Source organism: Lissotriton vulgaris, chromosome 1_2, assembly GCF_964263255.1.
Source record: "Lissotriton vulgaris chromosome 1_2, aLisVul1.2, whole genome shotgun sequence".
Classification (NCBI taxonomy): domain Eukaryota; kingdom Metazoa; phylum Chordata; class Amphibia; order Caudata; family Salamandridae; genus Lissotriton; species Lissotriton vulgaris.
Genome location: NC_141686.1, coordinates 281,697,400 through 281,711,243, shown reverse-complemented (window position 1 = coordinate 281,711,243; position 13,844 = coordinate 281,697,400). Strand labels below are relative to the sequence as shown.

Genomic DNA, 13,844 nt, shown 5'->3' with positions numbered 1-13,844 from the left:
AAGCTACCCTTATGGACATGCCTTTTGATGGCCGTCGCCTGTTCGGCGACCAAGCAGACAGCGCGCCGAAGCGCTTGAAGGACTCTCGGCCTATGGCCAAGTCCCAGGGCTTCTCCACCACCCGCCCTGCGCTTTCTGCTTTTCGTGGCTACGGAAGGGGTGCCCCGCTACCTTCCACCCAGAGCCTCAGGCCGGTGCAGGCTTTTCAGTCAGCAAGGGATGTGGGACCCACCGTTTTGGGTCTGGGGCCAGCCAGCGGGCCAGTCCACTACCACCACCCCCTCTGCAGCAGCCTCCAAACTCTCCTAGTTTGACCTTTCAGGGCCACCAATCGCCAGTGGGCGGCAGGGTTCACCATCACCTCCCCTACTGGTGCGCCATCATGCAGAGAGGTGGGTTTTGCAAATAGTATGAAGGGGCTACACCCTCCTCTTCAAGGCTTCCCCCCCCAGCCATGCCACATAAGTTCCATCGAATGTCGGAGGACCAGCTGGCCTTTCTCCAACAGGAAGTTACTGCTCTATTGGCCAAGCGGGGCCATCAAGCGAGTTCCTGTCCCTGAAGTAGGTTGTGGTTGCTATTCCCTCTACTTTAACATAATATAACATGTGTATTTGTAAAGCGCACGTTCACTACTACGGGTATCTTGGTGCTGAATAACAGATGTTTGTTGTTACCCAAATCAACTTTCTGGTGCCCAAGAAGGACAAAGGCCTGCGTCCCATCTTGGATCTCAAGAACGTCAACCGCTTCCTCGGGAAGGAGAAGTTCAAAATGATAACGCTTATTTTCACATCCCCGGCCTGCCGCCCCACCGGCATTACCTGTGGCTCACTCACAGTGGGCCACAAGCTCTTTCAATACATAGTGCTTCCCTTTGGCCTCACCAGCACCCCTCGGGTGTTCACAAAGTGGATGGCGGTGGTCAAAGCTCATCTGCGCAGATTGGGGGTTCTAGTCTTTCCCCTATCTTGACGACTGGCTGTTGAAGTCTCCCACCTCCAAACTAGGGCTGACCTCCTGCATGGATGTATGACGGTACAAAGCGTACCGTCATAACGCATCCCTTTACCACGCATCCCTTACAACGCAAGTCGTTACCACGACTTGCGTTGGGGGTGCGGATTTCGAATAGTATAATTTACTATTCTAACACCAGTCCCCGTGGACCCTAGGGAAGGTGTTGGGATAGTAAATTTACTATTTGTAATCCTTTAGCGCCCTCCAGCGCAAGTCGTGGTAACGACTTGCATTGTAAGGGATGCGTGGTAAAGGTACCGCGTTGTAAGAACTTCGTGGAACTTCGTGGTAAATGATGTTTACCCTCCTGCATTAACTGGGGTGTTCTATCAACGTGCCGAAGTCACACCGGACTCCCTCTCAGAAGCTCCTCTTCATCGGAGCGGTTCTGGACACAATGTAGTTGTGGTCTATGCTCCCGAGCAGAGGGTCCGGGATATTCGTCTATAATTCTGATCTTTCAGCCTCTATCCTGGTCAGGGTGACCCTGCGGCTGCTGGGTCTGATGGCCTCCTACATCCTGCTGGTGGATCATGCCAGATGGCATATGCAGGCTCTGCAGTGGGACCTGAAGTTCCAGTGGGTACAACATCAAGAGAACCTATCCGTTTGCGTCCAGATCTTGGAGGGCCCTGCACGCCAATTGCAGTGGTGGCTAAAGAACTGGGATTGGGTCAACAGCAGATCCCTCCCCCTTCCCCAACCGGAGTACACAGTGGTGACGGATGCATCACTTCTAGTGTGGGGAGGCCACATGGGTGAGGCGGAGATCAGAGGCCTCTGGTCTCCGACGGAGTCAGAGCTCCACAGCAACCTGCTGGAGCTCCGGGCATTCGTCTTGCACTCAAGGCATTCCTTACCTGTGTCTGGGGAAGAGTAGTGCAGGTGTTCACGGACAACACCACCGCCATGTGGTACTGCAACAAACATGGTGGGGATGTGGACCTATGTCAAGAGGCCCTCCTTCTCTAACCATGGCTGGAACATCAGGACATATCCCTAGTGGTTCCACACCTGCAAGATTTATTGAACGCCAGGGCGGACAAACTCAGCCGCAGGTGCATGATTGATCATAAATGGCGTCTTCACCCGGAGGTGGCGCAAGGTCTTATTCAGCAGTGGGGAGAGCCTTGGTTAGATCTATTTGTCACAGCAGAGAACACGCAATGTCAGCAATTCTGCATGTTGGAATTTCCAAGGTGGCACTCGCTAGGCAGCGCTTTTCGTCGCAAGTGGAGTTGAGGTCTTCTATACTCCTTTTCGCCTTTACCACTTCTGCCCAGACTGCTGAAGGAAGATCAAGCGCAACCGGGCCCAAGTCATCCTTGTGGCTCAGGATTGGGCACAAAGAGTCTGGTATCCCAAGCTGTTACATATGGCCATCGACCCTCCGATCCCACTGCCTCATCAGGAGGATCTTGTGTCGCAGCAGCAGGGGACGGTCCTCCACCCGAACCTGTCCAGTCTCCAACTGCTTGCTTGGAGATTGAGCGGCACAGTTGACAGCCTTTGACCTTCCTCCCGAAGTCTGTGATGTTATCATGGCAGCCAGGCGTCCCTTCACTAAGACGGTGTACACCTGCAGATGCAACACATTTGTGGCATGGTGCTCAGCAAAGGCTGTGGAACCCCTTTCTGCCCCTCTTTCTGTGGCTTTCTTGTTCCCCCCGTCTTTGGCCCTGCAGGGCTCTGCTCTGGGCACTATTTAGGGCTACCTCTCAGCCATTTCATCCTTCCTTAGGCTTCCTGATCAGCCTTCTCTTTTTAAGTCCCCTGTTGTAAATCGCTTTCTTTGGGGCATTACTCAACTTTTCCCTCCTGTTCCATTCGTAATGCCTAAGTGAGACTTGAACTTTATTCTTATATACCTTATGTGCGCTCACTTTGAACCGCTTCATAATTGTCCTCTCAGACTGCTTTTCTGGTTGCCATCAACTCTGCTCCCACGATGAGTGTGCTACGAGCTCTTTCTTCAAAGCCTCCTTTTCTGGCTGTTCATCCGGACAAGGTCGTCCTGAGAACCAGACCTTCCTTTTTTCCCAAGGTGGTTACTTCTTTCCACATTGGTGAAAGCATTACTTTGCCCACCTTTTTTCCACTTCTGCATCCTTCTAAGGGGGAAGAGAGGCTCCACCATTGGATCAAAAACGTGCGCTTTCATTTTATTGGGATCGCACCAAGCAGTTTTGGGTGGATGATCAGCTCTTTGTTGGCTTCGTGGTCGGGCCGTGCCCAAATGGACACCTCTAGGTGGGTCATTTTGTGCAAAGAAGGAGCCTCAAGTGGGACTGCGCACCCATTCCACCAGGGCAACTGCAGCAACCACTGCTTTGGAACGGGGAGTCCCCCTCAATGACATCTGTCAGGCAGCTACGTGGGCATCTCTGCACATTTTCACAAAACACTACTGCCTGGACCGCCAAGTCCGGAGAGACGGCTTCTATGGCCGTTCTGTTCTCCAGGACTTTCTGGTGTGAACTTGGTTCGTAGTCCCACCTACGGGGTTGGTAATGCTGGGATATCTATTCTAATGTAAGGAATCTATAACTAATTGTCTATTTCAGATGAACAAGTTACTTACCTTCGGTAACAATATATCTTTACGAGACCTAGATTAGTTATAGATTCCTTACTGCCCCACCCATCCTTCCCTTTCTGTGAACTGACTTCTAGGGTCAGGGAATCCTTTTCAGGACCCTAGCTTTGTGCACCAGTACTCCGTGTCTTGCATGTCTCAGCGCTTTTGGCGTGGAATGTCGTGTAAAGAACTGACTTCAGCGCTTGAGGGCGGCTTCTAAGTAGCTACCACAATGTCCTCCCGGCGCCCAAGACGCCAACAACGAATGTGGAGCCGACCAACACCACCTTTCGACTCCCAGTTTTGCGGCTGACGAAAAATTCTCCGGATCCAGTATGACGCCTGGGGGGTAATTCTAAGGTAAGGAATCTATAACTAATCTATGTCTTTTACCGATATATCATTACCGAAGGTAAGTAACTTGTTCTTTACTGTAAACCTTTCTCAAGAAAAATTGTAACAGGAAAGGATAGAAAGAATTACAAGCCAGAAAGAGCTGGAAACCTACCAGGCTAGCTTATGGAAACTGAAGAGCTGATGTAATGGTCTAACTGGGAGGATGCTGATGGGAAGGGCATGGTGAAACTGTATAAAAAAGTTGAGTTTTAGAAAGAAGCAGTAGAAAGGACTTATGGCACATCTGGGCATAGCTTATGTGATAAGGGCTGGACTTTGTAAATCACTATGTTTTGGTTGATGGCTACAGGTCTTTTCAGAGTTGGCATTTTAGAGGCAGTTTTTGCAGTTCAGATGAACTGGCGACTGCCCTGGAGGTGATAACCATTGATACTGGTCACATGGGATTTCAACCATGGCCCCAGGCATGTCTCTTTGAGTTTCAGAACTCAACGAGACTCGTAGAGCCACGGTTGTAACTGCATCTAAGTACGTTTTCACTTAGGCTGCAAATTCCCTCCTGTAGCGTGAAACTCCGAGGATTATTTGTAGTTACACCTTGCCAGGGTGGGCCTCCTGATGATGATGACCTCCAGGTCATCATCATCAGTGCCTATTTTACATGGAGGGAACTGAAAAGCCAGACCCCGAGAATTACTGAGTGAGTTTAGAAAATTATTTAGTTTAATACCAGAAAATCTGTGTTTTCAGAACTGTACGAACCTCACAATAAAGCAAAACAATTCCCATTTGTGATGAAATGACATTTGATGCATATGAAACGTCTTCCCCATTAAAGTGTAATCCTAATATTTTTAAGGGAGGTCTCATTAATGCCAGGTCCCTATCCTGCCACTGCCAAGACATACATGATTTAATATTATGTCACGATTTGGATGCTCTTTTTATTACTGAAACTTGGCTCAATGACTCATCTAATCCTGATTTGGCAACTGCCCTCCCTTCAGACTTCACTATCTTTAGGCGGGACAGACCTATTGGGCGTGGGGGCGGGGTAGCACTTGCCATTAAGAAAACCTTCCTTTGCCACACATTTGACATAGGCCACCTTAAAGGAAGCGAGGGCATAGGCTTCTCGATTAAAATTAATGCCTCCGCCTCCTTCTCGGGGGGACTGATATATCGCCCTCCTGGCAATGCCACTCCCTTTCTGGACTCCTTAGATGATGCTCTCGGGGCACTTATGCTACATTATCCCAACTTCACTTTATTAGGGGATATGAATTTACATTTAGAATTGTGTGTCGATCCCCACACCATCTGCTTCCAACACTCGTTAAACATCTTTGGATTATCCAAACTTGTTACCGCTTCTACCCATCGTGCAGGCCATACTCTCGATGGCATTTGCTCTAATCTTACAACCATGACCACGTCCCCTCCGATCCCTCAAATTTGGACTGATCATTGTCTCATTCCATTTGACATCGAGATACAAGCCCACGCCTTACCCAGCAGTAAGCGTTCCCACCCCTCCTTCACAGTCAACTGGAGAAAAGTGACTGACCGTATTAAGCTGGATACCCAACCCCTGGCCCAGGCCCCCAAACTAGTTGGCGATGTAGTAGCCGATTCCCGCAATTTCCATGCCTGGATGGACCAAATCGTCTCGGATAATTCCGACTCCAATGGCCACCATGCGAAATGTCACAAAAGAAAGCTGAATGCACCCTGGTTCACCCAGACCCTAACCGATAGCCATCTCCTTTGCCGAATACTAGAAAGGAAGTGGAGAAAAACTTATGATGAGGCCTCAAGAACACTCTATGTTCAGCAGAGGAAATTATACCTCTCCAGCATAAAAGCGGCTAAAAAGGAATATTTTACTAAGGCTATAAATGAAGCTCAACAAAAACAAAAAACTGTCTTCTCAATAGTCAAGTCTTTTACCCACCCCAAAGCTCTCATGCCCGAAATCCCACCGTCCGAAATTCTGTGTAATCAAATCGCAGATTTCTTTGTGGATAAAATTGTTAATATTCAGAGAGACTTTCCTCCTCCCTCGATCACTCCTCATGAGGTAACTGATAACTATCCCCCTCTTTGCAGCTTTAAACCTGTTTCCCTCCAGCAAACACGCAAGGCAATTCTGGCCTGCAAATCAGGAGCCCCAACCGACTCCTGTCCTCCTAGCACTCTACACCATCTAATCGAGGTAGTAAACTCCAGCATTAATGCTATCATCAATGAATCTCTTCATTCAGGGATAGTGCCCAGCAACTGGAAAAAGGCTATTGTGAAGCCCCTGATGAAGAAGCAGAACAAATCTCCAACTGATCTTACCAACATGCGCCCCATTTCACTACTACCTGTTCTAGGTAAGATCACGGAACAGTTAGTGCACGGAGAGTTAAAAACATTTGTAGAGACTCACAACATCCTGCATCCTCAACAGTCGGGGTTTCGCTCCGGCCATTCCACCGAAACAGCCTTGATAGAACTATCCGACTCCATCAAGTTCCTGCAGGATGAGGGAAGGCAAGCCGTCCTCATCCTGCTTGACCTAACAGCAGCGTTCGACACTATCTCTCATGTCATTCTGATTAATAGAATGCGAGAGATTGGCGTGACAGACACAGTGTTGGCATGGGTAAAATCTTTCCTGTTTAACAGGTCGCAAACTGTGTCATTGGGTCCCTACCTATCCAGCGAAAAACCCATTACATCAGGAGTACCCCAGGGGTCCATATTAAGCCCACTTTTCTTTAACATCTATATGGCTCCCCTCCTCGCTGTGATAGTCTCATGGGATCCTCGTCACGTCATAAGCCGACGACACCCAACTTGTCGTCACCATCGATAAAAAGTGTACGGACGCAGACTTGCGATTTCGGAACTGTCTCACTGATGTATTCCAGTGGCTGAACAAAAACCACTTGAGGTGCAACAGTGCGAAGACCGAAATCATACCGCTGGGTAAAGACCTATCTTTCTGCCCGAAAGAATGGTGGCCCATAGGATCAGAGGCCCCACCCAGTGCAGTGTCTTCCGCGCGGAACCTAGGCGTGCAATTTGATTCATCCCTCTCTTTTGATGACCACGTCAGGATCACTGCTGGGCGCTGCTTCGGACTTATTAAATCCTTAAAGAAATTCTTCGACTTCCTCCCCATCGCAGCTAGAAAATCTGTCGCGGTAGCTCTAATACTCTCCCGACTCGACTACTGCAATGGTTTAATGGCTGGAGTAAAGAAGTCCACTCTTAGGAAGTTACAAAGTATACAACACGCGGCTGCCAGATTGGTACTGAAACTCCCTAGAAGGTCATCAGCCTCAGCAGCACTAAACTTCCTCCACTGGCTGCCACTTCATAAAAGAATCCTTTTCAAACTTCTACTCACTGTGTTCAAATCTACGAAAAATACAGGGCCTCATTACCTTGCTAATCGTTTCACGCACTACAACCCCACACGATGTCTGAGATCCTCAGGGACCAATCTCATCACGATCCCGAGGTTCAAGTATAAAACTAGGGGTGGGAAAACTTTCACCGTCCTGGCAGCAAGGGCGTGGAACAACTTGCCCGTTAACCTCAGACTAATCGAAAAGGAGAGTCTCTTCAGGAAACTCCTGAAGACATGGGTGTATCAACAATCAGACACCTATGTACTGGCAGCTATCTAGATTCTCACCACGTATCACTTACACGCATGCTCAGCGCCAAGATGCTCCTTCCGGAGCGAAAGTTCGCGCTTTACAAATACCCATAAATATCAAAATATCAAATTCAGTACTTGGAATGATTCTGAATGTTGATGTTTATGATGAGAATTGCAACTCATTGTATTTACGAGGTGCTGCCTGCACATCATGTGAACTCTTGTGTGCACTGGCTCAAACACCTGGCCCAGAAAGCATAGGAAAGTTCTCCTTTCTCTCGCTTTCCTAGAACTGGAAGCACAGAGTGTGTAATAGTTCTTTTTCAGATGTGCTGAATTGGAAGTACCCACCTATGTTTAGAAATATAGCCTCCTAGTTCCTATGTTATTCAGTGGGATTAAGGAGCGGTGCAGTGCTGCTGAGGCGTTCATCCCCCACCCCTTTTGTCCTGTCTGGCCATGCTCAGGCAGACCGTGATTGTCTTCCTGTCCCAGTGGCATTCCGTGAAGCACTTAGAAGTGATCTATGCCACAGACTATCGTGATTTCCTATGAAACATCTTAAGTGGAGCCATTCCCCTACTGCCCATTCCCACATACATACTCTAACTGTAAATCCAAAAACATTTATGTTTTGAATGTGGACTGGGTCCTATAGAGTGACGTGGATGCACTTCCTGGAACTTTAGAACACATCTATTGGTAAGTGACACATGATGACATACCTTCTCTGTGCATCAACACAATGGTTGGTTGTAGAGCTGCTGTGCACAAAACTTTCACTTTTGTGCATGGTTTTGACACCGCTCTCCCCTTGTCTTTCCTACACACTTCATAACGACATAGGAGCAATATATTATCCACAACTCCCACTGGATACTTACTTTTGTTTTTGGAAATATACCTTATGTATGGGTACACCCAGGCAGATTGTTGTGAAATACGCCTGATACCCACACTTAATACCAACTCATCCTGGTGCTCAGACTCTTTATGGGCAGCTACTAGTGGGAATTCACAGTCCCTCTCAGACTTATCAGTCACACATCATCTGCTGATCGTTCAGCCCTTGCATCTTATGCAGTCACACATTTCTAGTCTTGATTTACCTCTGAAATAAAGCATGACCTTCGCCCACAGAGAACTTTCATTTTATTTTGTTGCTGTGATTTTGGGGTGCAAACCAAGCCCAAAGCATTGGGGTGCTTTACTACAGAACCAGACTGTTACACATTTTGTTTCCTTTTTGCGCACAGGGAGATTTAATGATTTGTCCAGAATCACAGTATGTTGAGCAAAGGCCAGGATTCAAACCTGGTTCCTCATGTTCTAAAGTTAGCAGCAGTAGTTCTAGCAAGTAAGCCCCATCTACTCCCATCATACATGGCAAGAGGGACAGAAAAATGGAGGAAGAGTAGAACCAGCTCATTGTTCACTGGAATAATGCCCCATACAAGAGGAAACATTTGAGGAACATTCTGAATGAAACTCAAATAGTTGTAAGTATTTTTGTCCTAGAGCACACTCTTTATAATGACCAACAATGCTGCGGATATAACAGCATGACAGTGACAACCATGGCCTCATGCAGTGCCAACGATTGCTTCATGCAGTGATAACCATGGTTTCATGCATGGCTTCATGCTGTGGCAACCATGGTGTCATGCTTTTAATCACAGTTAACACAAGGAGATGATGGATGGAGTGCTGAAACTTTTCAATCACCCCCTGTTACAGATCTCGGTTGAATCCATCATCATTGTTTAGCCCACTTCGCCACCCCAGTTCAGACGCAGCCATATGCAAACCAGTCTTGACTCTGTTTCTCATGGGAACATTCCAGTCCAAACTGCCAAGCCAGGTCTTCCCTGGACTGGAAGCAAGCATCCTGGGACCAGTTTTGGGATAACACCCCTCATCAGCCAGGCTAGCTTGAATCCATTGGCAAAGTGAGCAAGGTACCCACGTCCGGGCATACCCTGCCAACTTAGGGCGAACAAAGCAAACACATGGAGATGATGGAGGGAGCGCTGAAACCTTTCAGACACTCACCCCCTGTCATAGATCTGGGTTGAATCCATCATCGTTATTTAGCTCACGTTGCCACCCCAGTTCAGACCCAGCCACATGCAAACCAGTCTTGACCCTGTTCCTCATGGGAACAGTCCAGCCAGAACTGCCAAGCCAGGTCTTCCCTGGACTGGAAACAAGCATCCTGGGACCGGTTTCGGGAAAACACCCCTTGTCAGCCAGGCTAGATTGAATCCAGTAGCAAAGTGAGCAAGAGACCCACGTCGGGGCATACCCTGCAATGTCAGGTGAACAAAGCACACACAAGGAGATTAACACTAATCAATTTTTGTAACAAGGTAATGCTAATGGACGCTCAACCCTTGTTATAGTTATAGTCTAGGTGGTGCTCTAAAAAAGGGAAGAAATATTGGTTACCAATTCAATCTTGTTTTAACCCTCTACAGAAGATTAATAGCAAATTCAAAAACACCCCCGGGCACACCCAAGTCAAATCAAGAGTCCATGAAGTATCAAGAAAGTCCAGTAGTTTTCAAACTAATGTCCCAATTTTTATTCCGTCTTTCCAATTCTCAAATGAAAGTAGGTAACTTTTCTAGAGACAGCTAGATCTTCAGTTCACAAAACAGCAGCCACCACGTGTTTCGTCATGCCATCTATTGCACAAAAAACTTCTCCAGGGCTGCAAACCCAAGAGGAACACAATTACTCAGTATATACAATACAGTAACATGTGTATATCACTAGGGAGTATACCACAATATCAATACAAAGTGTGTTATACAGAAGTTATAATTCAAAGTTCCAAATATTGTGAACACCACCACCATCCAGAAAATGAAAAAAAGCTCCAGTGACAAGGAGTCGGATTTGTATTATAAAAACACCCTAGGCGTGATTACCCAAGAGCAGAAAACAGAGGAGAAAATAGAATTACTAATCACCTGATATAAACGATTCTTATTTGTTTGTACTCGATATGTCAATCCAATGAAATCAGAAATCTGTAGAAGCAAAAGACGCAACTTGAATTTGTCTCCATTTTGGGCTGGCTATACCTAGGCCAATCCAAGTTTTTAAGAAAACCATATTCACCTTGCTACTATCTTCAGATTCCTTTATCCTACACCTACAGCCAGGAAAAAGGAGGGCAGAAAATAGTTGCAGAAAAGTTGACATCAGTGCTAGTGTGCACAAGCCAGACATAAGCACTAGAAGAATGATTCCCAAAGAGGAAAGTAGTGAGTCTGGGAAGTAGGCTGAGCTTCTTAGAAGTAGACCAGGTTTGAATCAAATGTGTCCTTGTTCTGTGCCCTTGCTGGCTGCAACACTAGCAGTAGTCACCGCCATCTCTTGTTTTTCAGAAGAGGCACCGCTCTAATGACTCGAATGCTTCAGGCCGTGATCGTAGCTACAGCTGTGATTCAGTCGAGATGCTGCCCTCCAAGCTGCGAGATGAGCCATGGTTGCTGGAGATGTGTAACACCTTCATGCAGCAGTACATACAGTACTTGCAGAGCATGGGCTTCATCCTGGTGCAGGTGCGGCCCCACTCTCCAGCCAGAAGGTGAGCACAACAAGAGCTGCATTGTTCACCGGTTTCCCATCCAGTCGTTTCAATGCCAAAATATTGTGAGTTAGGCTAAGCACCTTTTATTGATTTATTTAATTGTATATATTTTTCATACTTATGGGTGACTGTTTCGGTTGTTGAATATAGGTGAAGTCTCTAGCACTTTGCTGAGACCATCTCTAAATGTACCACAGTTCAGAATGTACAGTTCTTGGTTTTGTGGCAGATACAAAAAGCATTCAATCTGGGTATCCTTGGGAAGGCAGACATTTGCAGAAAAGTTTTGGGCAGTCAAAAAGCAGTATGGAAAGCATCTGTTTTTTATATGTAATACTTTGAGTCTTGATGTGTGTTGCATTCATTTTACAGAGGACTGGAGAGGTCTGTAGGAAGGTGGATATCTGACTATGGTTGCCCCCAACTTTTTGCCTAGTGTTTAGCTGGTTTTCGACATAGTTGGCCTGGGATCCTGCTATTCAGGACCCCAGGCTTCCTGCTCTCTCTGTTAAAATGGACTCCATGTACTTTAGGTACATATCTAATTGGATACTCGGTCACCTTATCAGCCCCTGTACAGTGTACCTTAGGTACCCAGGGCATAGGTGTACCCAGGGCCTACCAGGGGCTGCAGCATGTATTATGCCACCCCTGGCTGGCCATCCAAACTGACACAACTGGCTGGTAACTCAGCTGGGGTAAGGTGGTGTACTCACCCTTTGCTGTAGATATAGTATACCTATATCTAACCCCAAAATGGACACATATACTCATTTAAGTCACTCCTATGGCAGGATCAATCCTGAAGGCAGAGTGCTTGGAATTATGTGGGATGGTGTTCTAGCATGAGCTGAGCCTGTCTGCAGCTTTCGGAACCATGTCCTTATAGCTGTTCCATGATAATGCTATACCATATACTCTTGAGTGCATTATAATCCTCGCGGTTATTGCTAACTTTGGCATAGCATTATCGAAACATGTCATGTAAGGTGACATACGCTTTGGAATACTACCCCCTCTCCAGTTCTGGCGACAGGGGTAGCATTCCACCCTTCTAGAGGGATAAGACATGTATGTAACTGTAACCCCGGTTAAAGTTAACCCGAGCCTAAGCATCACAAAATGAATGCTGCTGCCACAGACACAAGTCTGACCTCCTGCTGCTAGGAGTCCTTCCAGCAACGGAGGCCCTGACAAAGGGTTTCCTGCCTGGGGAGGTGCTAGCACCACCCCAGACAGGACTTTGTGTATCCAGATAGGCAGGGCTGAAAGGAATGAGACATGCCTGGGGCACACAAGGTGTCCCTGTGCATACCCCGGTTCAAACCAGTTGCTGGGGCACTCCAGCCACAGCTCTGGCGCGAAACGGGACAAAGGATAGGGGTGTAACCACCCCCTTCCTGGTCCCACCCATGGGAGGGACCTAGTCACAGTACAGCCCCCTTTAGCAGAATAAAGGTAGGAGCTGGTCCCATTCCAAATTAGATTATACTGAATTGAAACTTTACAAGAAACAACTCTGGACTTCGACGTTCTGCTCCACAGAAGACTGAAGAAATCTCCCTTGTGGCCAAGGAGTGACCATCCGGCACAAGCAGGCACCATCAAGCATCCTAGCGGTTAACTTTGTCGTCCTTCCTGCCGGAACCAGACCTCAGAGCTCGACGAGACCCGGACTCCCAGACCTCTCCGACCTCTACCCACATCTGCAGCACAGCTGAGACCCGTGGGTGCGACGAGACACGTGGGACCGGCCATCTTTGAAGAACTGCACTTCGCTTCCAGCACGACCTCTGAAGCACCCTTGAGAAAGTGCTTTGGGGATTGAGAAGCCCCAGCCCCGAGCAGCTCCTGCACCGAAGACCAGCCCTCCAGCATCCACGAGATCTGCGTGGGGCCCTTCTGCTTGATTACTGCTCGACGCATTGTCTGGTCACTTGCTGGCTGGCTAGTGGCCTCCTGGACAACGAACCTTGAAATCTACACCGCTGGTCTGGTTGCTCCAGACTGGCCCTTGCTTCCTTCCAAAAGAGAAGTACCCCAGACCCTCCTGGTCCGCACCAGACGCCATCTTCACTCACCGCGTGGGTTGCCTTTGCCAAGGCCTGTTGACTCCGATCCTGGACCAGACACCGCCGACAGCGAGAGCCTGCGTGGGACAGCTCGTGCCTCCATCCTGGTCGTCGAAGACACCTCCTGGTTCACGTGGCTGCAGAGTCAAGCGTCACCTCTTCACCTGATCGCGACTACATCGTCTGGTTTCTTCCTGGTTCCACTCCGGTCACTGGCTAGTGACTTTGAACATTGTCCCCTCTGCTTTCAGGTCTCCATCATCTTCGATCCGCCCTTGGATCACTCCGGACATCTTCCTCCTGGTCGCCTGCAGCATCTTTCTCCAAGGCTCCATTGACTTCAACACGGAAACCCGACACACTTTCACACCTATGCACCCGCAGCCCGTGGGTGAGGTAACGAGAGCATTTCGGTGCTCATAGGTAGATTGACTCTCCTAGTGTCCAGGTATCCTGTAGTTTTAGTCTCAGCCAGTCGGAACTGTCTTTACTTACCTATTTCGTAATTTGTTTGTGCCTATTGACTTTGCATTGGAACCTGCATGTGTGTTCTAACAC

The 13,844-nt window shown here is 47.9% G+C and overlaps 1 protein-coding gene across 7 annotated transcripts in view; it reads left to right on the top strand.

Annotated features, from left to right (window-relative positions):
* SZT2 (SZT2 subunit of KICSTOR complex) overlaps positions 1 to 13,844 on the top strand; it is a 1,033,029-nt gene that overhangs the window by 873,210 nt on the left and 145,975 nt on the right. For all 7 annotated transcript variants that reach the window (XM_086953216.1, XM_086953214.1, XM_086953218.1 and 4 more), the window contains one exon: positions 11,009 to 11,211. In XM_086953216.1, coding sequence (XP_086809342.1) covers positions 11,009 to 11,211 — 203 coding nt within the window. The remainder of the gene's footprint in view (positions 1 to 11,008; positions 11,212 to 13,844) is intronic.